The following is a 26,712-nucleotide window of genomic DNA, read 5'->3' as shown; positions in this document are numbered from 1 at the left end:
TGTTCAGAGACTTAGTGTTATTTACAAATGCTCAGTCAATAGCTCAGGCTTATTATTAACTAGCTCTTACATTTTAAGTTAACCCATATTCCTTATTTATACTCTGCCACATGGCAGTACCTTTATTAGCATGGCACGTTCATCTCCTCTCTCTGTAGACACTAGCAATTCCTGACGCCACCCTTCTCCTTCCCATCATCCTTTTTTTTTTTTTTTTTGTCACCCTGCCTGTACTTCCTGCCTGGCTACCGGTCAATCAGCATTTTATTAAACCAATTCTTAAACCAAAGTGACAAATCTTTACAGTGAACAAGAGGATTATTCCACAGCAGACAGGAGAGAAAGTAAGACAAAGCTGGTGGAAAATGTGAGCAGTTGTGAGCTATATCACATTAAAGCAAAGCAGTGGGCTTGATTCTTGCTAGTTGAGATGAAAAGGAAATCACGTTGATTTATGATGGTGTGTATCTAATAAAGTAAAATAATAACATATATGAGGCCAAGGGAGTTTAGATGTGTGAGCTCAAGGGGTCAAGGAAGCCTTCGAAGGATGGTCAATCATAAAGAGTGACTGTTTACCCCATAACATGGCCGTCCTCATCCCTCACCTGCTAGAGGAAAGAGAAATGAGGTTAAAGTTAGCACAATGACAGCTTGAGAGGGCTTGTACAATCAGAAAGCTCTGGGAGCCTGCCTGGTGCCTGGCAGGTGGGAGACCAGGGAGCCTCAGCCTCCAAATTCCTGTGATATTAGGTGATGGAGGACAGTCTTTTGGCTCAGGCACCCCAATCTTCTCCCTGACGTGCAGTTTTACTGCTCATCTTGTCCTGGGGTGCAGCATGCCCCTGAGTTCTGACCCAGAAGCGGTATCAAATGCCTTCTGTTGCTGAAAATAACTGGCTTCTTGCTAATTGGGCCTCTCTGAGTAGACAGAGAAGCTTTCAAATGTCCGAGAGTCACCTTTCTGAGGGCCATACGCTCAGAGACCTAGCTTTCCTAGAAATGCCTGGCAGATGTGTTAACAGCCCTATGCCTAAGTGTTGCCCAAAACACCAGGCTGACATTCTAGAAGAGCTCAGAGATCTTGAATGTTCTCCTACGTATTTCATATGAGCAAGGCCCATTCCTGCTAAATTTTACCCCCATGTATTTTCCTTTATAGTCAATGTGCACGTATAAGAAATGTTAGCATCCAGAGTGCGACAGAGAAGGCAAAGTTCCACAAATGTTGCCTTAGTCATATGATCACTCACGACATTTTCTGCCTTTTTAGCCAGGGATTAAAGACAACTTGATTTCGGTGCTGCTGATATCACTTCTGGCTCTTAAAGACCTAGGAAATGGAAACGAAGCTTTAAAGACTTTGCTGTTAATTGCTGCTGAGGTAAGTGTTTTTTTTTTTTTTAAACACCTTCATGCTGACACATAATTTAGAAAAATCAATCTGTGAGATGAGTCAGAATATGGGTCTGAAATGCTCCTGATTAATTACAGGAGGTCCTAAGAGGCAGCCTGGTACGGTCAGCAGTAGAGGGGCTGAGGCCGCTGTGGCAGGCTACAGGACAGTTGGGGCATCCCAGGTACAGTGTGTGGGGTGTACAGCAAGTGCTTGGGGGGTACAGCAGGTGCTTTGTAGGGGCTGGGAGAAGGGCTCTGTCTGTTGGGAGGATGATGCTTTTCCCTGGCCCACGTCAGCTCCTCAAGGGCTGCTTCTGCCAAACTGAAAGGCAGAGCTCTCAGTGTGGTTGGAGGTGGTTCCTAATTCCACCTAACGAATAACAGGCGCCATGTCCATAAACGTGGCCTTCTAGTTCAGGTCTTGATGGTCCTCCTCAGTTGCTCCTCATCAGCTTGGAACTATTGGGAGGTGGTGGTGGGACACTCAAGGGAGTGGGCCTGATGGTGGGTCTTAGGTCATTGGAGGTGTGTCCCTAAGGGGGGTTTGGTAACACTAGCCTCTCCTCTTCCTGTGTCTTCTGCACTGCTTTCTGGTCACCAGGTTTTTATCACACGAGGTGCTGCTGCCAGGAAGAAATGTCCTTTCCACGGGGACCAAAATCAGGATGGATTGACATTTCTCAACCCAGGAGTTGTGACAAAGCTTTCCTGTTTTTAGCTGGCTATCTCCACGATGCTGACATCTAGTCTGATACTTGACAATATTACAAAAATCACAGATTGGTCATTGACTGGAGCTAGCAGGCCTGAGCATGGCAACCATGGCTCTGGTAGGCCTTGCCTTTCCCATTTCCTCTTCCTTGCTCAGCCACTAGATTGCATCCCTAAAGCCACCAAGGTCTATTCCTGATTTGGCCACTTCCTACTGCTAAGATGGCTCACCAAGGTCCAGCTATTAAAGTAGTGAAGTCCAGCAACCAAATGCCTCCTTTTGAATCACCTATTAATATGCCCAATCAAAACAAAGAGCTCATGCTAATACAGGGGTGGGGGTGGAGTGTTCCCCCTTTCCCTTTATAACCTGCCATTTGCTTTAGGACGATGTCTGTCTCCTCTCCATCCAGAGGCAGTCCTTTGTCCTTCAGGGGCGAATACCCCTCACCCCTCTCTCTTGTCCCCTTCCCGGTCTTCTTGTCCTCTGTCTCCTGTCTTTGTCTCCTATTCCCTGCCCTCTGTCCCTCTTCTGAGAACTTGGTCTGGGTGTGTCCTGTGTTGCCTCTGGTCCTTTCATCCCTCCCTCTTTCTGAACCTTTTCCTCCTTCATGGTCCATCTTCCCATCTGTCGTTCTTACTATTCCAGAAGATATATCTTGCTACTAAATGCCATTACTTTTACATGAATTTTAGACTCTGCCTTTCCTCCCAAAGGACAACACTTGGCTCTTGAGAATCCAAGAACCGCTCTTTTATGAATAAATCACAGTTTTGCCAACACTTCACGTCCTGGTTAAGTTGCTGTGTATCTTTCTGGGCTACTAATAGTTCAATAATGAAAATATGGTTTGAATGAAATGAAGATATGATTGAGGAGAAGGTTTTTTATTGTAGATATGAGGGAGAGAACAGCCAGAAGTATCTAGAAGCTTCCAGAGCAGGGAGAGAAAATAGCACACTGAACATGATCAGTACACTGAACCAGGCCATGAAGTGGGGAGTGAGAGAGAGGTCAAGTGGATCAAGAGAGGAGTCAAGGACCAAGAGGACCAGGAAACACACACACACACACACACACACACACACACACGCACACACGCACACACGCACACACACACACGGCTGGAGAAGTTTAGGGTAGGGTGTGGTGTATGCCAGTCAGAATGACTCTATAACTGGTCATGAGGGAGCCTAGAGGCCAGCATGCTCTTTGGTATGCTAATAGGCACCACAGTTAGCCATTTGAGTTTCTCTGGATCCTAACAAGGTTGGGAAATACAAGGTAGGTCACAAAACTTTGACTCAAGACCGTATGGAGCCAGTTCTTAGGTGAACTTGGTTGGATCCTTTCTTTGGTTGAACAAGGTGACTGATGATTTTCTGGGGTAAACAGAAAATGCTTGCTACACGGAATCTCCCACTCCTACTGCCTCTTTAGAGAACAATGCAAAGCTGCCTTTCTCCAGCTTTCTCGCTTTCTGTCTAAGTGAACCTTTTATTTATTCTCAGAGTGAGATTTTTCGGCAACTGATCCTATATTTAACATCAGTGGAGGGACATATTGACTATTAACAAGTTTTGACAAATCTTGCAGATAAATACCCAGCTCTCGTATCACCGTCAGGGCAGCCAAGCAACACAGCAATCGAAGGAAGACATGCACAGGAAATTACCAACCCATAACTCTAATTCCCTACCTGGTAAATTGCTAAAGCAATCAATAGCTCGGACAGTCTGGGAGCCCCCTTGGGAAGCTAGAGTGATATATATTCTGTGATCCTGTCACAGAGGGGATGGGCAAATGGAGACCCTTTTCAGGGGGGACATTGGGGCTGCTATGGTAACTGTAATGTACCCTCCCTATCTCTGGCCAGCAGATCTGGAATGTACTGGTCTGGTTGGAACCAGCAAAGGGCAGTATTCACAGAGTGTGAGGTTTCTCTGTGGTGGGTCACGTGGTCATAGACCCATATGTGTTCGGGCACACAAATTTTTCAATGATAGCAATGGCCAGTTGACAGAGTCTTTGCCGGGCAAACAAGTATTACACTCAATTCACGCATGTGTCACGGTCACTAACGACCTTATTCTTACTTCCTCTCTGGTCATTCATCTTTTCGGTGACCCGAGTTTATGCTGTTAGTTTTATTAAACATTAAAGGCTCCAGTTTGAATGATTATGTTGAGCTTGTTTTACCCAATGCAGGCTGGCTGGCGTGACACCTGGCAGTCGGTGGTCACCTACACAAGGAGAGTGGTGGACAGATGGTCATACCCCATGGCCTGTGCATTCATGTAGATCAAGCAATTTGGAGAAATCTTTCCTTCTCCTGTTTTTTTTAATGATTCTCAGAATCCCGTGGAGGCTGCCCTTCATGGGCAGGTGGGCTGCACATGGTGGCCACTCTCATGTTCTGTGTTGAAGGCCTGGGGTTGTGGGTAACAGCTGAATGACAGGTGGAGCTTCCTTTGGGCACGATGTCTGGACAAAGGATCTGGGGAATCACGTCACCATCCCTGCAACCCAAGCCAGAAAATCTGGCTTCAAACTTCAGAACCCCTGAATTCGAGTTGACCTTGCACAAATCACATCTCTTTGATTCAAGTTTCTTACTTTGCTCCATGGAGCCGACTCTTCCTTCCTTGAGAATAAGATTGTGTGGGGCTGGGGATGTAGTTCAGTCTGTAGAGTACTTGCCTAGCATGTTTGGGCCCTGGAATTGATCCTCAGCCTTGAAAAGAAAATATTTGTCACGTGAAAGATGTTGGCATATTAGGAGTTCAGTGGATACTAAGTGTTTTGGTTTACATCTCATCTTTTGAACACCTGTTCTTTATCTGGTGATGCTGACTGAGGGGATTGTGAGACCTGTGAGAAGTGAGGCCAACTGATAGAAATCGGCTTGCGAGCCTCCTCAGCCCCTGGTTCCCGCCTCTCTTCCTGGTTTGCTGGGATGCGAACAGCCGCCATCCACACTTCCATTGCCATCAGCTGAGCCGCTCCATCTTGCCCGAACTTTCCTCAAGTTATGAGCTCAAATGGATCCATCCTTCCTCCAGTTGTTTCTGTCAGGTACCGTGGTCAGGGTAAGGCAAAAGTAACAAATCCATGTAGTCTAATTTCCAGGGCGGCCTCTCCCAGGCTGAGGCCAGGGAGTTAGCCACACTGAGTCTCAGGAAGGGCGTGATGCTCAAGGACTCCCAGGAGGGAGAGGTGTGTGTGGTGTCTCAGCTGACTGCAGGGGTCCCTCCACTGAGTAGAGCGTCAGTCTACTGTGTCTCAGTTCCTGTGTCTCCCTGAGGAGGTGGTGCTGGGGTGTCTGTGCCATCTCTACAGACATTGCTTTGGCTGGAAGTCAGTCTCATGACCTCAGCCCAGCTCACAGGGACTGGAGAACGCAGTCTCCGGCCGGTTACTTTCCAGCAATTGTCCTTAAGCTATGGAGGGACAACAGTGCACATGCCTGCCGATGGCCTGTACTGGCTAGTCTTATGTCAGCTTGACCCAAACCAGAGTTAGCTGAAAGGAGGGAACTTCAATCGAGAGAGTGCCTCCATAAGATCCAGCTGAAGGGCATTTTCTTAATTAATGATCCATGCGGGAGGGGCCTATCCCATTGTGGGTGGTACTGTTCTGGGTTGGCCGTTCTGGGTTCTATAAGAAAGCAGGCTGAAGCCAGCAGTGATGGGGCACAGCTTTAATAGCAGCACTTGGGAGGCAGAGGTAGGTGGATCTCTGAGTTCAAGGCCAGCCTGGTCTATGGAGAGAGTTCAAGGACAGCTAGAGCTACACAGAGAAACCCTGTTTCAAAAGAATAAATAAATAAATAAAGAGAAAGAATGAAAAAAGGAAAAGAGAGAAAGAAAAAGAAAGCAGACTGAGCAAGCCATGAGGAGCAAGCCAGTGAGCAGTACCCCTCTATGGCCTCTGCATCAGCTCCTGCCTCCAGGTTCCTGCTCTGTCTGAGTTCCTGACTTGACTTCCTTCAGTGATGGACTGTTACCTGAAAATACAAGCCAGATAAACCCTGCCCTTCCCAAGTTGCTTTGGCCATTGTGTTTCATCACAGCGATAGTGACCCCAAGACACTGCCTTTGCCACAGAGGTAAATGCAGGAGATTCCTGGCAGAAGAGATGGGTCATGGACAGTTAATAGGGATTAAGAAAAAGGGATTGCTAATCCGCCAAAGCCAACTTTCTTGTTATTATAAAAACGGAGAACTGTTTCTTCAGCACCTGACCTTCCAGCCCCTGTGTGTGAGTGCTTTTAAAGCCCACTCTCTGCGAGAAACTTAAGTGCCTCTTGACAACCATTTGGTCTCTCACTCATTGCAAGCAACATTTTATCGCAAAGAGGGACGCAAATATTGGCTACCATGGGATACAGCAACCGAAAAGAGTTTTCACTCTGATAGAGAGGCATATTTCATTTCTGTTCTTCATGCCAAGAAATTGGCAGGAAGCATTTAAAAGCTCTGGCTCAAGGCTACATGGAAGATTAATAGCCTGCCAATGAACAGGCCCCAGGAGTCCAGTCACACCAATCCATTCAGTGTATAGATCAATGTACCCTTTCCAGTTCCAATGTCTGCAGTCAAACACAGCCTTTTGGTTACCTCGCCTGTATTTACCAGCTTGCTTCTGTGCTGCTGCGATAAAACACTGACCAAAAGCAACTTGAGAAGGAAAGGGCTTATTTCATCTTACAGCACACACTCTGTTGCTAAGGGAAGCCGAGGGCAGGAGCTCAACGCAAACTGAAGCAGAGACTCCAGGAATGCTGTGTAATGACTCGCCCGACCACTGTTCATATACACCTTAGGTCATTCTGCCTAAGTATGGCACTGCCCAAAGTGGGTTGGGCCCTCCTGCGTATATCAGCAACGGGAAAATACCCCACAGACCACTCTGATGGAGGTAATTTCTCAATTGATTTCCAAGGTGACTATTTTGTGTCGAGTTAACAAAAAAAAAATACACTGTGCAAGAAAATAAGTAATACCTTCATTGCCACCTACTTCCTGTGTGTGTGTGTGTGTGTGTGTGTGTGTGTGTGTGTGTGTGTGTGTAGGCACACGTATGTGGAGGTCAGAGTACAACCTTAGTGTCACCCTTTAGGAATGTTCTTCACCTTATTTTGAAACAGGGTCTCTCCTTGGCCTGGAACCTTCCCCCACCCCATTTGTCTTGCTAACTATTGGGCTACAAGTGCACAACACCATGCCCTGATTTCTCATATGGGTTCTCATATGGTTGATATAGAATCAGACTCAGGTCCTTGTGTCTGGGAGGTGAGTACTTTACTGACTGAGCCATCTTTCCGCTCTTTTTTCAGAATTTCGTTAAGCCTGGGTGCGTGCATTGACTGGGAAAGCACTTTTGCAGAAAGCAATGTGGGTTTTAGATGTGCTGCGAGATTGGGCAGCGTAAGCTGTTTCTTCTGTTTTATTATGTAAGAAAATGGGCAAGGAGCAGGCCAATGTCAGGGTCGGGTTGGACATTCCTTGTGCTGCTTCTCGGAGTCTTGGTGTGTGTAAAAACTTGTATTCCTAGACCCAACACTTTTCTTCATGTCCTCTCTGGGATGAGCTGAGTTAAAATGGAATTTTCTTTAATGATGTAGGTGAAAGGAGTTTCACGGAAAGGAATTTTAATTTTAAGAGTACCGCGAGGACTCCTGGGAGTTTGTGAGTTTTACTGTATTGGATTAATAGACTTGTCTGATGCTCAGATTCCCAAGCACAGGCTATCAGACTTATTTCCTTGCTTCTTGGATTTGCTTCAAGGATCATAATGGGAAGGATGGTCTTTAAATGAAATATCCAAATGACATTATTGCCACCCAACAGCCCTCTTGCTAATATAGTTTGGCTTAGCCACTGGCACTATGGCAGGGCACAGGTTGAGAGTCTGGCTTCATGTGAGGGGTTTCCAAGGAATCGTGTCTTTCTTTGGGGGTGATTACTTGCATTTTCCACTCAGGGTAAAAGGACAATAATGATCAAAGTTAATCTTGTTCTGAGGCTCAACTGTCGTCAGGGTTAATCCTTGAGGCCACAGTTCTTTCTTTGATAAGAGCATTCTCAGTGAGGATACTATAATTGTTCAGAATGCAATTACTATATAGAGGGTTCTTAAGTGATTGGATTCTGTCGGGCTTGATTCTGTGTTGAGAAGGGGTTCTGTGACCTCCCTTGACATCTTCAAGGTCATTGAATGTCTTATAAAATTGGGTGATCCTATATATTGCTTACTCTCTTCCCACCTTCTTAACTCATTTCAGGGCTTCAGATGGCTGACTGATTTGGAAGCTAAAGGGTAATGGCAAGCCAGCATCATAGCCCAGGGAGAGCTGATCTGGCTGTCTTGATGGAAGAGATATGGTCCAGTCAAAAGCTATCTTAGTTTTCTTTTGAAACATATACTGGGAGAGATGGCTCAGAGGTTAAGAGCACGGACTGCTCTTCCAGAGGTCCTGAGTTCAGTTCCCAGCAACCACATGGTGGCTCACAACCATTTGTAGTGAGATCTGGTGCCCTCTTCTGTCCTGCAGGCATGGAGACTGAACACTGTGTACATAATAAATAAATAAATAAATAAATAAATAAATAAATAAATGAAACATATGCAAAATCTATAGCTAAAGGGTTAGAGAGATGGCTTAGTGGTTAAGAGTGCAGATTGTTCTTCTAGAGCCCCAGATTGGATTCCCAGCACCCACATGGTGGCTCACAAGGATTTATAACTCTAGTTTCAAGAGATCTGACATTTTCTTCTGTCCTCCATTGGCACCAAATGCCATATAGTATACAGGCATACATGCAAAACACCCATAGACATCACACACACACACACACACACACACACACACACACACACACGCATACACACACCAAGCTAGGAGAAGGACTGGCTTGAATGACTTAGTCATTCTCTTCAAACTTGACCTGCCCAGCCCGCTGAGTAGCTCCAGCTCTCCCAGGCCTGAGTGATAAGACCTTGAAGAGCTCTTGAGGAGTTGAGGTTATGGCAGGGGAAAGCATGAAGCCATTTCATTGTCATCCAGTGGATTCTGGAAACTTCCTTTTCCCCTCAGGGAGACTTCTAAACAAATTATGTCTTTGCTTCTTGGAAAAATATGCAGACTGTTTCTCATTTTCTTTCTATTTCAGTTTCAAGCTCACATTTGGGTTTGGTGCAAGTTGCCCCATAATTCCACAGAGGCTGAGCAGGGGCATGATTGGCAGATGGCCCTGAGCCATTCACTGCAATGTTACTAATACGAGTCCAACAAATTCTACTTTACAGGCAGAGTCACCTAGACACAAGGGACTAGTGTTTATCTAATTTCTGGTGAGTTGGCTGGGCAACATGCTGCAGGTGATGGAGTGTCGCTGCTTCCTTCAAGGGGTCATCAAGTTTGGATTTTTGTGCATACAGAGTTGACATTGAGAGTTCTTCTGGATTGTTCTCCACCTTATATATGGAGAGAGGGTCTCTCTGCTGAACCCAGAGTTTGCCAATTGTGGTTATTCTAGCTGTCAGCTTGCTCTGGGGTTCTCTGTCCCCTGAGTGCTGGGGTTACAGGCTATCCAAGTCTACTCTTCTTTCACGTGGGCTCTGTGGATTTTTAACTCTAGACCTTGCATGGTGAGCACTTACTGAACTATCTCCCCGGTCCTTGGAGAACATAAAACAACAGCAAAAACCATAAAACATAATGCCAATTGCTTCAGAGGAGAAAATTTGCAGTTTTAATTTTTAAATAGCTCCCAGACAAGTCTTCAATTTGGACAACTTGGGCTTTTGAATGTTTTCATCTTTAAGTTTTAAATGTTGACTTGGTCTTTGTTCCGTGTCACTGGTGGGTGGGAATCTGTTGGTTCAGAAGCTAGGGCCCACTCCTATTTGACTCGATGGCAGCCTCATTTGTTTCTTCCTTTACCGGTGACTGAAAGGGCCTCCGTCAAAGCAGTTTGTGAGTAGAGTTTCTCAAAGGACGTGTGTACCAAGCACTCTATTGAGTTGGGAAGAGAACATGATTCTAATTTCATAGAGCTTGAGACTTTTAATCTCAGGGTTGTGGCTTTGAGCCTCACGTTGGGTACCATTTGTAGATGGATCCTGTACTTTCATTTCCCAGCCACCCAGACCCAATAATCACACAGAAACTATATTAATGACAACACTGTTTGGCCAATGGGTCAGGTGTATTCTTAGCTAGCTCTTACATCTTAAATTTCTATTAATCTATGTATTGCCATGAGACTGTGGCTTACTGGTAATGTTTTGGAATCTTTCTCCTGTGGCAGCCACTGGCTGAAATAGCTTTATTCATCAACCAATGAAAGAAACATATGTACAGAAAGACATCCCACATCATTGATCAGATTTATTTTTCCATTTTTAAAATGCATGTGAGTATTCTGTCCGTGCATGTCTGTGTACCACGGGTGTGCCCAGTGCCCTCTGAAGTTAGAGGAGGGCTGGGAACTTAACCCAGCTCCTATGCATAAACAGCCTGTACTCTTAAGTAGCGAGGCATCTCACCAGCATCATTTTCCATCGATTTTCCCCCCCCAAAACAAACCAAAATAGATGGAAACTGAACTCTGTGAACCCACAACTCAAAGACAGACACTAGCATCTTTGAGTGGTCTCAGGGGTGTCCCTGTTTGATAGGGGGAGTGTTTTCATGAAAAGCAGATTCTGCAAGAACTGAGTAGGATCTCTTTCTGAGCATTGTGTTGATGGGTGACAGTTTATTTGCGCTAGATAAAGTAGATTTATAAACAACATTATCTGGTCACTGCTAGACCCCTTATCCGAGAATGGACACGTGGCTTACGATCTCCCAGAAGAGATGGGTGGGTCCGATGGAATTGCAAGGAAAGTGAAATGGACAATAGCAAAGGCCACAGTGGCAGCGTCTCATCCGCAACATTCTTTTTTACAATGAAGTTGCTAGGTATTGTACAAATACAGATTTATCTCCACATTCTGCAATGAAGAACCTCACCTAACTGTGTTATCTTGGGATACTCACTAATCAGAATTTGAAGTCATCATTTTTAAAAAGGCTATAAAAAGGTATGCTATATTTTTTAGTCATCTAAATCATGTACAATGCAATATTTTAAAATGTCAATAAATGTAATGGGAATTTGTGCTTCACGGCCTCTTTTGGGTTTGTTACTTAGTAGTGGGGAAAAAGAGTGGCATTTGTCCAGAGGAATACCAGTTCTTGCTACCACAATGAACACACGTGAAATGAAGAATGGAAAAATCTAAAGGCAAGGCTTTTAATCCCATTTGAACACTAACAAATCCTAAAATGATATTTCCATTCCAAGCACCTTCCTATAACTCCAGACTCTTGCAAGGGACTCTTTGCTTGGCTCCGATACTCAGTCCCGTCTCTAGTCTTTCCATGTCCAAACTGAATTCTGCATCTCCATGCCTGGCCCACCTTCACCTCCCTCCCAGTCCCCACCCCACTCCAAGAATTGACCTTTCTCCAGTGCTCGCATTAGAACTGTGTAGCCCTCTATCTCCCTTCTCTCTTACCCCACAGCGAAACTTCCAGCAAGTTCCACTGGTTCTGCATCAAAATATACCCAGAATCTGATTATCAGGTCCTCTGACCTTCACTAATGCACTCATGTCTGGTCTAGACAACTGGAACTGGTCCTTTGCTCCTGCCTTAGCTTTTTGCTGCCTACTCTCCACTGAGGCCAGAAAAGTCCTTTTCTACCTGTGTCACCTTATGCCATGTCCAATGCACACCTTCCAGTGACTTCCCATTGCCACTTAGAATAAAAGTCACAATCCCTGCCTTAACCTTCACAGTCCTCTGTCACCTCCCTGGGCTGCCTTTAGCCCTCTACCCTCTGACTCTTCTCTACCCCTCACTCTGACTCCAGGTGGACTAGCTTCTGTGGTCTAGTCAATTCTGTAAGGCTTCTGTTTCGGAGACTTTCTCCTACTGCCTTGTCTGTTGGCAGCCTCTTCTCAGAGGTCAGACAATCCCACTCACATGCTCAGAGGCCTCTTCACTGCCTAGAACCACTGTCTCAGGAGGCGGCTGAATTTGCCTGTGGGGATACATTTATTACATATAAAGTTGGTCCTCCACCTATCCTGGTTCCATATTTGTGGACTCAAGAGACACAGAGCAACACATTTGGAAAAATTTGAGTGAGCACTGAAAGTGTACAGAATTTTTTTGCCATCCCCTAAACAATCTAATCTAATCACTATTTCCATTGTTTCGTGGATATTATAAATAACTCAAAGATGATCGAACCATAAAAGATGTGGATAGGTTAAGTCACACACTATTTCATTTTGTGTTCATTTTTATTTCATAAGCTACTATTTTTGATTATCTTGATTAAGCAAGCAAGGCATTTGTGTCCTGGAAGCAATCCTCAGCAGATTCTACAGACTAATTTGTATTTGATTTCCAGACCTTGTCTATCATTGGCCTTTCTTTATAGGAGTGTAGCTTTATAAAAATTTAATTTTGTTCATTACTTCCTCAGACAGTGGCTGGCTCATTCAAGGTCCTCAATAAGCTGTTCCCGAATGATCGAATGGAGTGAATTCTCATCCTTTGCTGCAAAGGTTTTTTTTTTTTTTTTTTTTTTTTGCTGGTGGATGCGGAGAAAACTGGAAAGGAATGAGCGATGGAAATAAACCAGGAAGTGGTGGCTGTACTGTTGACTGAAATATAAATGCAGCTTCTGCTCTGACACTAAAAACGTATAGAATTCAAAGAGGATGCTGGAGGCACAGGTGGGGGGTAGTGTCATGCGGGAAATTTATTTGCCAGGCATTTATTTACTTAGAGTTATAGAGATTTATGTCTGATCACAGAGAAGTCGCGGCAGGAAATGGATGACACACCAGAGCACAATGCGGATGGAGACAACCTGCTCTTAAAAAGTAACAGGGTTGTTCGCCATGCTCAGAGAGTCCAGTTTTATCCCATGCTTTTTCAGTCACAGTCCAGCTGGCCTTGGTGAGCTCCCAATAGATCAGCTCCACTGTCTCAGTGGGTGGGTGCTCCCCTCGTGGTCCCGACTTCTTTGCTCATGTTCTCCCTCCTTCTGCTCCTCATCGGGACCTTGGGAGCTCAGTCCAGTGCTCCAGTGTGGGTCTCTGTCTCTGTCTCCATCCATCGAGGGCTGATGAGAACCCAAGGACAATGGCACGGGGTTTTGAACCTACGTAATGTGCTGGCTTTGTGGGAGCCTAGCCAGTTTGGATGTTCACCTTCCTAGAAATGCACGGAGGGGGGAGGACCTAGGACTTACCACAGGGCAGGGAAATCTGACTGCTCTTTGGGCTGGAGAGGGAGGGGGAGAGGAGTGGGGGGAGGGGGAGAAGGGTGGGAGGAGGGGGAGGGAAATGGGAGGCTGGGAGGAGGAGGAAATTTGTTTTTTTTTTTTCTCTTTTCTCAATAAAAAAAAAGTTAAAAAAAAAGTAACAGGGTTGCATGAAATTTGAGCGTCTCTTTTAGTTGATACAGAGAATGATGTGCAGTCATCTTGTTTGCTGGCCTTTGTGGTGGCAAGTGGCTGTTTACAGTGTGTTATCTTGGAACCATTTGAAAAGAAAGAAAACAGTCTTTTTTTCCCTTTTTCTTCTTCTTGCTAGAGATGATGGTTTAACAACAAGTTACTAAGAGTTTTTGAAAGAAGCATATCCAATGAAGAGGGCAATCTGAAAATGGTTCTGGAAAATATCTTCATTGATCAATGCATGCATTGCCCTCAGTCTGCACGAGATGGCCAGGTCTGACAGTGATGAGCATGTCAAGATGCTTAGTCTAAAATGTTTTTCTAGAACATTTAGGTAGGCTTTGATTTGGGGTCAAAAATCTTCTAATGAGTATTTTTTAAGTTGAGATTCTTTTACTGTGTAATTTTCCTCTTTTCAAAGCATATAGCAGTAATCTTTAGTTGCTCGTAGAGTTGCACACACACTATGCAACAGTTTCACCTTTCTAGCCACTGAGAATAACTGAGTAACACGAGGAGAAGTGGAAATTCCACAGGGAAGCTTTACCAGAACCTTTGCATCCTTTGGGCATAAGTTTGAATATTGATTATTATGATTTAGAAATTACAATCAGTAATATTTCGTTTATTTTATTATTTTATTTTTCAAAACTGGGTTTCTCTGTGTAGCTGTGGCTGTCCTGGAACTCACCCTGTGGACCAGGATGGCTTTGTACTCAGAGATCCACCAGCCTCTACCTCCTAAGTGCTGGGATTAGAGGTGTGTGCCACCACTGCCTCACAAGGGATGTCACGTCAATAATAAACCTTTTAATTTAGATTTTCAGATCTTTCTGAGTAGCCTCTTCAGGGATGGTAGGTACTTATTGCAGAACGCCAACTAAACTGAACTTACTCTGATGCTTGGCTCATAAGAAGGATGGGAAGCACATTTAACTGCACTGTGGTTCCAACAGGTGAGAATATCTGGACCCTGGATTTGGTAACTGTTGTACATGGGGGCACTTGCGAAGTATTGGGAGAAGAATGTTGCTTTTTATGTAAAAAATCAAATGATGTGAAAACCAATTCCAACCCACTGAACAATTAGGTTGGTTCAATAACTCCTTTTCTTTGCTCCTACCTCTTGTTAGCCCCCAGTTATGCTGTATTTTATTTTGATGCTTGCTCGTTGCCTTGTACAACATCTCCCATGACAGATTACCACTATTGCTAGAATTATCACCCATCAGGCTATGGTCCACTATCAGACCCTGGACCCCTTCAGTACAGTTTATAAGGCTCTCAGAACCTATAATGACTCCTCTCCATCATAAAATAAAACAGGGGGAGGTGTTGGAGAACCCTGCTGTTCAGGTTGCACTCCACCATGTCCAGATAGCTCCCTGAGCTCAGTGCAAAATGGGGGACTCCATTTCTCCTGGGGCTTCCGCTCCTCTGTCTAATCTTATTTGGAGAGTCTCTCTAAGCTCAGATCCTGACCTTATTTGGAGGATGACCCTGTGCAGAGCTCCCTGCAGATGCTGGATGACTCAGCACACAAGTCTGGCTCTTTCCTCCCACCTGTATGATAACTAGGTGCTGTGGCATGGCCCGTCCCTGAATCCTTATTATATACCTTACTCCTGGAGCAATAAAATGATCTGTTTCTCTGAAGCTGGCTCCCAGTTCTTTCTGTCACACTCACGGCCATCTGAACCTTGTTTGCTGCTTCTGCTCCCCTTTCCATCATGAGCTGGTGGCCCACGAACCCGAGGAAAAGTGATAAATTACCTTTTGATGAAAAAAATGTGTTTTTTGCATTATAAACGAATGAGATAAATAAAATGGCATTATTTGAAATACATGTGTGTATTTGAATGAAGGTCAGAGAACAATTTACAGGAGCCCTGTTTCCCTCCATCCACCACGTGGTTAAACTCTGATTGGGAGGTCTGTGGAACACATGTGATTGAGGGTTGCGTTAACCCGAGTAATAACAGGCATTTGGGGCAACTGGAATTTGGCAACTGGAATGGCCCAGGTAAAATGTCTCTTTAAAAATAAAAGTGAAAATCAATCCATCCAGCGAGCCGATAAAGAGGCCCTCGCAGAGGCTCTGGCATGGCCCTTTCTTGACCGCTCACAGCAGAAGTACCAATTGTGTGTCAGCCGGTAGACATTCCACTCGAGGGGTTGGGAGCAAATTTTGTATCAGGGAGCCCCCTCCAGGCCTCAGTTTGTTGGTGGCATTAGTTCTTCCGGTGACTTTAGACTCCTCTGCATCCAGGGGTGTGCAGGAATTTCTGTGGGGAACGTGCATGAGGAGAAATGAGACCATGCTTTCAGGCAGCACAGGTATGGCCTGCTGAGACCAGTGAGTGTTGGTGAGGGCATGGGGAAATGGGAAGTCTCCCGTTGGTGGGAAGGCTAAATAAAACAGGTGCTATGCGCAACAGTGAGGAGGGACCCCCCCTAAATTAAAAATGGAATTACCTTGTCATTGAGCAACTTTACTTCTGGGTACGTACCCACAATAATCCAGAGCAGAGTCTCAGAGAGATGTTTGCACCCTCGAGTTTACTGCAGCAGTGTTTGCAGCAGCCAGGGGACAGACACTACCCAAATGACACCTGCACACCGTGAGATGTCCTCGAGCCTTTCAAAAGAAGGAAAGAACCGAGACTCTGTAATTCCACGCACATAACACATCTCGTTGTGCTTGGTAGCTGTTTGGTTGGTTGGTTGGGTTTTCTACTTTGCACAAGCTAGAGTTATCTAAGAGGAAAGTTGTCAGGGACCATTGACAGGCCCATGGGCAAGCTTGTGGAGATGACTGTAGACATGGCATGGCCCAGCTCACTGTGGTTGGCGCTACTCCTGGGCTGGCAGTCCTGAGTGCTCTAAGAACCCATGCCGAGCAAGCCATGGGAGCAGGCCACTAAGCAGCACTCCTCCCATTAAATTTGCCTTTGTTCTTGCCCTGACTTTCCTCAGTGATAAAGTGTTACCTGGAAGCGTAAGATAAAATAAACCCAAATTGCATTGGGTCACAGTGTTTTATCACAGCGATAGAAACCCTAGCTTAGACATTAATGTGGTTTAAATCATAGAAACAGAAAATAGGAATGTGGCCGCCAAGGACTGGTGAGAAGGAAGAGGGAGAATTAGGGCTTAATAGAAGTCATAGTTTCCCAAGAGGAGAGAATTCTAGAGTGTTCTTACACAGCGACGTGAATATACTCAAAACTATTGAACTAGAAACTTAAAGATGGCAAAGATGGCAAATTCGGCAAATTCAGTGCTCTGCATTAATAACCACAATTTCATAATCAACTAAGTAAGTCTTGTAGCTCGCTCAGTGAAGTGCCTGCCATGCAATTGTAAGGACCTGAATTTGATCACCCAATCTTATGTAAAAAAGAAAAAGGTCAAGCCGGGCGGTGGTGGCGCACGCCTTTAATACCAGCACTCGGGAGGCAGAGGCAGGCCTCTGTGAGTTCAAGGCCAGCCTGGTCTAGAAGAGCTAGTTCCAGGACAGGAACCAAAAACCTTTCTCGAAAATCAGAATAAAAAAAAAAAAAGAAGAAAGAAAAAGGTCCTAAAAATCCTGCTGAGGCCCCCTCTTGTCAGGCAGGGCTGGCAAGGTGGATGCAGGCAGATCCCTGGGCTCACTGGCCTCACCTCACCTATTTGTCAAGTTCGGGGCCAGTGTCTTAAAATACAGGATGGATGGCAGCTGAGGGCTGACACCCAAGGTTGTCAGTCTGATCTCATGTACCAGCGTATGCACACACGCACACACACACACGCACACGCGCACACACACACGCACATGCACACACACGCACAGGCACACACACACACGCACACACACATGCACACACACGCAGCGCACACGCACGCACGCACACGCACGCACACACACGCGCACGCACACGCACACGGTTAAAAAACTTCCTTGAAGACATAAATTTTTTGGCAACGGAATCAGTCACTTGGATTTTTCTCTAGGTGCCGCTTTCAGCTTTTGTACATTTGAATTTTCTTATATCAAGATTTGCTTGTAATTTGGGTGTTAGGGACTCAAGGGGTTAGTTCTAGCATCTCTGGGGCTGCTCATTTTGGGTCATCACTCTCTTCCTATTCCAAGGGGCCAAAATCTCATGGAATTGGGACTCTGGAAACACAAGAGAGTTCTCTCGAAGGGCTCTGGAGGTCATGGAATTGACAGAATTAAGGATGGAGGGACCAGATGTTGTGGCCTTAATTGTATAATTGTACCAGAACCCTTGGGATTTCCTGACAGGACCTCATTGGAACACACATCAGTTTATGTTAGCTGCATGACTTTGGCAGGGTTGGGGGTGGGGATGGGGATGATTGCCAGAAGAACCAATCAGGTGATTCGAAGGTTGGAATTTTCAGCAAACTTCCCCCTCTGGGGAAGCAGGAAAGACTTGGCTTTAGTTAAATGATCAAAGGCCAATGATTTAATTAAATTTGCCTACCTAATGAAACTTTACAAACAACAGGATTCAGATACTGGTGAAGATGCTGGGAGGCGGGTGGGTCCAGAGAAGGCCTGAAGCTTTCCAACATCACCCTCCAGTACCCCACCCTTCATGACTACCATTTGGCCATTTCTGAGCTGCGTGCTTCGTAATAAAGCTGTGATCCTAAGTAAAGCACTTTCCTGAGTTCTGAAGACAACGATCGAACCCATGCAGCAGGTCAAGGGAGCCCCTGCACAGCTAACCAGTTACGAGTGTAGGTAGCCCTGGTCTGGGATTGGTACCTGAAATAAAGGTCATCTTGCAGGGCTGAGCCCCTAACTTCTGGGACCTGATACTAAGTCCATGTACCTATATTGGAGAGGAACTGAACTGAAGGCGCCCTCTGTAGTACCAAACCTTACCAGGTCTGGACAGTTAATGTTTCTCCTTTCCTGAGTAATATGGTTGAAGTAGATGCCACCTTTGAATGGAGATGGAGAGTTTCAAGCCAGCCTGGCCATGAGGTGTGCATGGCAGCGAGGCTGACCAAACAAAGGCTGGTGTTAGGGCTACTGTGTGTCACACTGACCCGGGCCGGACACCCGGGCACAGCCAGCGGCAATTCTTCCTTCCCGCAGAAGCCCTGTTCCCACCTGAGATGCTCAGAGGGAAACCATGAGCTCAGAAAAGCACCATATTGTTCTGTGATGTCACCTCTGGAATGTTCTGAGTGTTTTGGCGACCAGTTTATGCATAGGACCTATACCTGGCACCTCACGTTGGTATGGCTTTTTACTTTACATAGAAATAATAGTTCAAAACCAGGAAGAGCTGAAGTGATCTCTGCTTCAAAGACTTGCAAGAGGGTTATATCATTTAATCCCTGTCTTAATTTTTTGTTCAGTGATCAGTAAGACTTCTGGGTAGGTACCTTCTACACACACCTTTAGGCTGAGATGTTTTATAAGGGATATAATTGGTAAGAAGGGTATAAACGTGTAGAAAGTAGTTATGGGTTTCAGGTGAGCCACTGAGGCCCTGAGGATGGGTTGGGAAGGAGAAATCTAATTTTTTTTTTCCGCAGCACTCCAGGCCTAATTTTACAAGAAAGAGAGATACCAGATCTGAAAGCCTAGAAATTCCAATCAATGTGATTCTACCTCAGGTAGGGACGATCACGGGAGGATAGAACTTAACCAATTTTCGCTAGAATAACCCTGCTTCCAAACCTTACAGGATGAACAGAGAAGTCAGCTGCTCAAATTCTTGTCATATTGGTTTTTTTTTTTTCCTGGCTACGTGTCTAGGAGAAGATACATGGACTCTCTGCACCTTGGGATCCTCTGGCCTTGAATGAGGGGACTGGGTTGGAGGGTCAGGTTCTCCAGTGCTAGCTAGCCTTTCAAGGATAGATGATATTGTGAGAAAATTCTAACCTTACCAAAGAGCACCTCCCCTGCATGGTGGCATATAACCATTCTGGATATCTGTGGACAACTGGAGTTGACCTTGAATCCAGATGCTTGAGAGTAAACACAGGAGTTGAGACCCCAACATGCGGCCCATTTGCAGCCCTCAAGAGAATCCAGCCCTGCTATAGCTCAAAGATGGTTTACTGAGGAGGGACATTTACTTGTTTCTTTTGAGGCCAGTGAATGGTTAAAACCCTTACAACTTGTGGTTTCCAGGTCTCCTGCACACAGCAGCTGTCTTGGAGGGGGGGAACCCCTTTTAGTTAACTGTTCCTTCTGCTGCTATGTCACAAAGGGGGTGGCCTTGCTTTCTCCAGAGTCACCCAAGAGCTCACTGGAAGACCAGGGTCATGCAGCCAGTGGAGGTGAAATGTAGGATGGAGGGACCCAAGGCACAGGTAATTTACCCAAAAGTTTGGTCTAGGGAGGTACGAACGAAAGAGGAGGGATCTCTAGCTGGTGTTCTGTATTAGTGTGATTATAGCAAGCTCAGTAAATGTGGTCAGGAGGAGGCAAAACTACAGGACAAGGGGACAGCCTGGGTATTTGTTTCCCTTACAGCATTGTGGTGAGCAGCCACTGTTAGTTACGTCTCTTTCAGCTCGTGAAAGCTAAGCCAGAACATTAGCTAACTATGCCCTTGCCATGCTATAGAAGGACAAGGAACCTGGCTGGATCTGATCCCTAGTAGACAAAATGAGGGTGGACATGGTTCCTTGGGCATGTAGGGGCAGACAAGAGACACTGGCCTAGATGTGGGAGTAAGAAAGGGGTTGGGAATAACATTTGAAAGTAGTGATATGACTGTTCGCATTGTGACCAAAGACCCGGCAAGAAGCAAGTTAAGGGAGGAAGTCTTCATTTTGGTTCTTGGTTCAAGGGACAACACCAGTGTGAAGAGGAAGCTGCGGGGGCGGGGCCACTGCCTCACATCGTGGAAGATCAACCTGTTTTATTCAGTCCAGGATCCTAGATCATGAACACTAACCATCTGCAGTATGGGCCTCCCTTCTGTCAGTTCTGACCATAAAGTCCCTACCCTTTCCTTACTGTCACATGATAAAAAGATTAGAAAGATCCATCTACCCCTGGCACGACTTTCTGTCCCTAGCTCCCAGCACCAGTTTAGCAGTCAAGGAGGAAAGGGGGATTGAGAAGTCTTGGGTTTGTTCCGGTCCCCTCAGGCCTACTTCCTGTGCTGTGGGACCTTGGGTCTTGGATCTTGGATGACAGAGGGATATGGAATGAAGGGACCACTGCTGCCTGGAGATCTTTTATGGCTGGATGTGGCCTTGAGTACGCTAGCTAGGCTTAGTCAGCGGTCACCTATAGGTCACTTAAGCAATCAGCTGGTGTTGAAAAGCAGGAAGAGGAGATTTCTTCAATGTGGCAACCCTGGAAGGAGTAACTAGGAGGTCTAGTGATCCTCCAAGTCCATCTTGGACAGGAAGTTTGGGTTTAAGTAGAGTCACAGAGGTTCAGGTAGCTAAGCAGCACTGGTCTGGGCGTGGTCCAGCCCAGCATCATTGGGTCACCCCCAGTCTCTTCTGCAGGGTGGTCTGAAAAGTTATCACGACTCTGTGAAATCTCTTTCTGAGAGATAATCTTCCTCTCTGACTGGCTCCAATCAGCCTTCAGTCTTTACCTTCTCCAAACATAAGACTACTAGAGAAATTTCTTGGGGTCCATTGTTTCAATCATCTGATATCTAGAAGAATGGAGGGTATTTCTTTAGACTATCTTCATTTCTGCCAGGATGGTTACAGGCACAAGCCAGGCAACCTGCCAGGATACCCTCGACTGGTGGTCTTGGGTAGGGAGGTAGGCATGGATTACTAGATATTAACTGATCCTACCTATAGGGTTGTGAGAGAGGCCTGTACGCTCATGTGCTTCCCCAAATGAGATAGTGGGGGTGGCGGGGCAGGATTGCTATGAGTAACAAGGTGAGGAAGGATACTGAGGGATCATTGATGGTGTCATGTGCTGGCCACAGGGCCGCACAAGTGTAAAGCAGAGATTTCACAGCTCTGGGAAATGGGAGACTTAGTCACAAGGACAGAGCTGAGATGGAACCCAGGTCAGTGTCATGCCTGTCATTGGTACTTAGCAGGGCCAGGTGATGCCTTAGCTCTAATTCTTCTCTTGCTTCTAAAAGTTCTGCATCCTCTCCTCTTACCTGAACTGTTCTCGCTAACCCCCAGGCTGCCTGTATGTTTCTGCCCCAGGTAGCTTCATTCTGAGTTGAGTTCATTCCCTTTGGAAGGGCATTATGACAGTACCTCTGGCTCCCAGCTCCCAACCCTATTGGGTGGCTGGAGTTCTCAATCACACTGCAAAGGCCATGATTCACTAGTTTATCGCCTTTAGGTCTTTTCAGGTCTTATTGATTTTGCATTTTTCTTCCTCATGCTGAACACGAGCATTTTCACATCTGTTTTCTTCTAGCACATTAGCTTGTGAGCTATAGTGTTATTTTCTGCCCAAGCAACTAATCCCCTTCTACACGGAGACTCACTCTTCCAGGCATTCAAGCCTCCCAGTGAGCTCTCCGTGCCTTTCATTAAGTCCTTCAGTGCTAGACTGTCAATGAAAGACTAGTCTTAGGTCATCAATGAGAGTTCCACATCTGGATCAGAATACATCTGGATCAGAATGCTCTCTGGCACTACTTCCCAGTGCCCACTCCACTTCCCTTTGTCTTTTTCTCCTTCCTCTTTGGCTCACAGCAACACCAGCTGAAATAGCTTCAGAGCAAGATTGTATGAGAGCCTGTCAATTAGCATCTTCTTTATTCTGGCAATCTTCTTTATTCTCTTTGCTGTTAGCATTAAAAGTCTATCAAAACTAATCACTTTTACCTTGTGAATTATCTTTTCATCTGTTAGCATTTATTAAAGCAAACACTGTATTTAGCTATTTAGCATATCATTAGAGAGGTGAGAGGTTTTTTTTTTGTTGATTGTTTTTTCTTTTATGACAGTGGGACTCAGCTGTTAGCATTAAAAGTTAGCACTGTGGTTTTTCATTCTAGGACCCTGGTACCCTTCAGGTTCACATGCATTAAAAGCACTTCAACCGGCTGAGCTTCCCCTACTCGTTAACCCTCAACAGTGTTGGCAAAGCAGCCACTTTTAAAAGCTTGTTCGACTGGCTTGGGTTTTCTTGGGGCAGGTGGACATCTCGCCTGGGTGGTAGTAGCTACGTCTTTCATGGAAGGGGGGGAACTTCAGTGCTGTTTTCTCAGTTTTCTGTTGCTATAACAAAGTGTCCAAGGCCAGACAGCGCTCACAGAATAAAGAGCAAGACGTGACACTATCCTAGCTGCTGGTCATCTTCTGGCAAGGACCTTCCATTGTGTCTCAACATGGTAGAGGGCATCACTTGGTGAGATACAGCAAGCCACAGAGAACTCACTTGGTAGAAGGTTCCGACAACAGCCCCTTGACCCACGAATGGGGGTCATCCGTTTCCTCATGACCCAGTCCACCTTGCAAAGGTCTCACTTCTCAAACACCATTAGCATGCACCTTTGGGATTAAGTTCCAGCACGAGAAATATAAAAGACACATTCAGACCACAGCAGTGCATGTCAGCTGCTCGCTGTCCAGTCCTGTTCCCAAACTCTTTAGGGGGAAGGTCGGCAACCCCAGGAACTCCATCTAGGAAGATTTCTCCTTGAGAGTTCTGGCCCACCATGGTCTGGATCTCTCCACATCAATTAACCCAAGCAACAAAATCTCTCAAAAAGAAAAGAAAAAGAAAACCCCTTCTAGGTATTTCACAGGACATCCTAATCCAGATAATTCCTCACTGAGATTCTTTCCCCCCAGGTGATTCTAGATTGTGTCAAATTGATGATTAAAACCACCCATCATGGATGCTATGTGCAGGAGGCAGCGTCTAAAAGGGGGGTGGATTTCAGAATATTTGAATATTTACATGGAGATAGAAGGGGAGGGAGGTTTTCAGGGATGGAGCCCATGCAGAAACATTAAATCCATATCTATATCTGTATGTCATCTACAAATCATAATAATTTCGTGCACTTGTTTTAGTGCACCTGTGTCTTTGCATGAAAGGCAGGTGTGGAATTTTCCCTTATGGCGTCACGTGGATGCTCAGGAAGCTTCAGAATCTGGAGCACTTTGGAAGTGAGATTCTTCAGGTTAGGGATGTTCGAGCTGGAAAAATACTTTATTTGCCAGTGTGGTGAGAATTAAGTGAATTGCGTAGACCACATGCAACCAGATAACCAGCTGAGCAGCCCGCGGATGCCTGCAATTCCCTGCTCTGAGGGATCTGACACCTTCCAGGAGGCGTGGTTATCCTAAGTTAAAATTTTAGAAACGGAAAGTCACACAACTTGCCCAAATTCTTAAAACTGATAAGTAGCAAGGACAGGTCTTTTTTGTTTGTTTGTTTGTTTGTTTTTTGTTTTTTTTAAAGCCAGTACTACACGTACTGGCTTTGTGGGAGCCTAGGCAGTTTGGATGCTCACCTTACTAGACCTGGACAGAGGTGGGTGGTCCTTGGACTTCCCACAGGGCAGGAAACCCTGATTGCTCTTTGGGCTGATGAGGGAGGGGGACTTGATCGGGGGAGGGGGAAGGAAATGGGAGGCGGTGGCGGGGAGGAGGCAGAAATCTTTAATAAATAAATAATTTTTTTTTTTAAAAAAAAAGGTTGTTTCTAAAATCCATGCCTTTAGTTTCTACCATATGATTGGACCTTATTATCTGTGGGTTTTCATTTTCAGAGACAGTGTCTTTCTCTACTTCTGGTTGTCCTGAACTTGCTATGCAGACCAGGATAGCCTCGAAGTTCTCTGGTTATGTTCCTGCCTGCACCACCTCTACTTAGGCGGGTTATAGGCTTGTAATAGAAACACAATGATCGACTGAGAGAATTTTTATGGCCAGAGCCTTATAGAAAGCTAGCCCAGTATCTCCCCTAGGGAACCGTGGTTCAGTATCCATCCATTAATTCAAGAAGAAAGGTACCCACCCAGACTAACAAAGGCTGTCTATAGTTTCCTATGAGGATCCCGGAGCTCAGGGGAGGGGTCCCTAGGCCTCGCAGTCCACCAGCAGGTACTTTACCAGTTCCTCCGTTGACTGTTTCCCCGCTCTCTCCCACAGAGGGGCACCAACGAGCCCTTCCTGAGGCTTCACAACTTGTACAGCACCCCTCGATGCTCCCGGCAGGCCGCCTTGCCCCGGATGAGCCGCAGGGTAGTCAGCCAGCATTCCTACCCACTCAACCGCTTCTCTTCTGTGCCTTTTGACCCCATGGAGCGCCCCACCTCCCAGGCAGACCTGGAACTGGACTACAACCCTCCCCGGGTGCAGCTCAGCGACGAGATGTTTGTCTTCCAGGACGGGCGGTGGGTGAATGAGAGCTGCCGCCTACAGTCCCCTTACTTCTCCCCCTCCTCCTCTTTCCACCACAAACTGCATCACAAGAGGCTGGCCAAGGAGTACGTGCTACAAGAGGAGAACAAGTCCCTACGGGATGAGAACAGGGCCCTGAGGGACGAGAACAAGGCCCTCCGCAAGGAGAACAAAATACTGCAGGTCTTTTGGGAGGAGCACAAGGTCACTTTGGGCCAAGAGGAGAGTCAGTCCTCAGCGCCCCTGCTGCACAAAGAAGCAGCCTCCCAGGAAGCGGTGAAGAAAGAGAATGTCACCTTGCCAGCCCAGCGTAGCAAGGAAAACACCCTGCAGCTCATTCGAGAGGAGAACCGGGCCCTCCAGCAGTTGCTGGAACAGAGGCAGGCCTACTGGGCCCAGGCAGAAGACAATGCCACTGCTGCCGAGGAGAGCAAGACCATCTCCTCACCCAAAGAGGAGCCTCACCCAGATCAGAGCCCAGGCCTCTCGGCCGCGTTTGAGGAACCCAAAGGGCCCCCTGCAACACAGGAGGACTCTAAGACACTGCGTGCTTTGAGGGAGATGGTTAACAACTTATCTGGTTCCTCGGGGGAGGAGGAGGGCAAGGTCGCCCCCAGCCTAGGTGACAGCACCCAGTCTCTGCAGCTGCTGAGGGAGATGAACCAGGCCCTGCAGGCCCTGAGGGAGGAGAACCGGCTGCTGCAGGAGGAGAACCGAGCTCTGCACGTCCTGCGTGAGGAGCATCGCGTCTTCCAGGAGGAGAACAAGGCCCTGTGGGAGAACAACAAGCTGAAAAGGCAGCAGCGCCTGGTCATTGACACCGTGACTGAGGTCACAGCCCGGATGGAGATGCTTATTGAAGAGCTGTATGCCTTCATGCCAGCCAATAACAACAAAGACCCCAAGAAGCCCAGCAGGGTCTGAGGCCGTGGCAGCAGACACTGAGATCAGTCAAGCACAGCACACAAGGCCGGAGGGAACCCTCAACCTTCTTTGTCTCCTCACCTTCAGCGCCCCCCAGCGCATGCCTGTGGAACAGCAGAGAAAGGGTCATCCTACACCCAGAGACACAATAAAGGCAGCGTTGGCTGGGGCCAGCCATCCCCAGCGTAGAGTTTTGGCTTCTTCTCGTCCTCCTTCCTCCTTACTCTTTTAACTTACTACTTCCTCTTCTGCCTTCTGTCCTCCTTTCTTCTCCTCCTTCCTCGTCAATTTCCTTATTATTCAATCCCCCTTTCTCTTTCAACCCTTGCATTTTTTCTCCTTTCTACTTAGCTAGGTATGGTGGTACATTTCTGTATTTTTAGGACTCAGGAGGCTGAGGCAGGAGGATTGTGAATTTAAGGACTTATCTAGGCTACCATAGGAAAAAAGCAAGGGGCTGAGGCGGGGCACACTTTAGTCTTTAGACAAAATTGAGCTTAAAGTCAGAGTTCCTGTAGACCTTTGCTCAAACTCATAAACATCTCCTACCAAAATTTATAAAAATTGATGAATCTACATGGAGTCATTGTTAACATGCAAAGTCCATAGATTTTTTTTAAAGGATTATTTGGCTAAGTTCCTTAGACATTAAGCCAAGAACTATAAACCACCCCTCTCCTGGAGGCCTTGGCATGTTGTGACCCTTGGCACTCTTAGGACCCTATGTGGTGGGCTTTTTCATCTCTAACAGACGTGGAAACAAAAACTCCCAGACACTCACCGATAGGCAAGCTGAGTGGGCCTTCTACT

The 26,712-nt window shown here is 46.2% G+C and overlaps 1 protein-coding gene across 4 annotated transcripts; it reads left to right on the top strand.

Moving 5' to 3' along the window:
• Positions 1 to 1,346: 1,346 nt before the first annotated feature.
• Positions 1,347 to 25,902, top strand: Cby2 (chibby family member 2). Of its 4 annotated transcripts, XM_041676831.1 has the most exons (3): positions 18,821 to 18,895; positions 19,198 to 19,278; positions 24,727 to 25,902. In XM_041676831.1, the coding sequence occupies exons 1-3, from the start codon at positions 18,821 to 18,823 to the stop codon at positions 25,900 to 25,902; spliced, it is 1,332 nt and encodes a 443-aa protein (XP_041532765.1). The 4 variants fall into 4 exon arrangements, with proteins under 4 accessions (XP_041532793.1, XP_041532765.1, XP_041532775.1 ...); XM_041676859.1 differs by lacking the exons at positions 18,821 to 18,895; positions 19,198 to 19,278 and adding an exon at positions 1,347 to 1,384; XM_041676841.1 differs by lacking the exon at positions 19,198 to 19,278.
• Positions 25,903 to 26,712: the final 810 nt, after the last annotated feature.

This window comes from Microtus oregoni, unplaced genomic scaffold (genome assembly GCF_018167655.1).
Source record: "Microtus oregoni isolate MIOR12 unplaced genomic scaffold, Mior012 000001F_ref0000356, whole genome shotgun sequence".
In the NCBI taxonomy this organism is placed as follows: Eukaryota; Metazoa; Chordata; class Mammalia; order Rodentia; family Cricetidae; genus Microtus; species Microtus oregoni.
The sequence above is the reverse complement of the archived record's forward strand: the minus strand, read 5'-3'. Positions and strand labels throughout refer to the sequence as shown.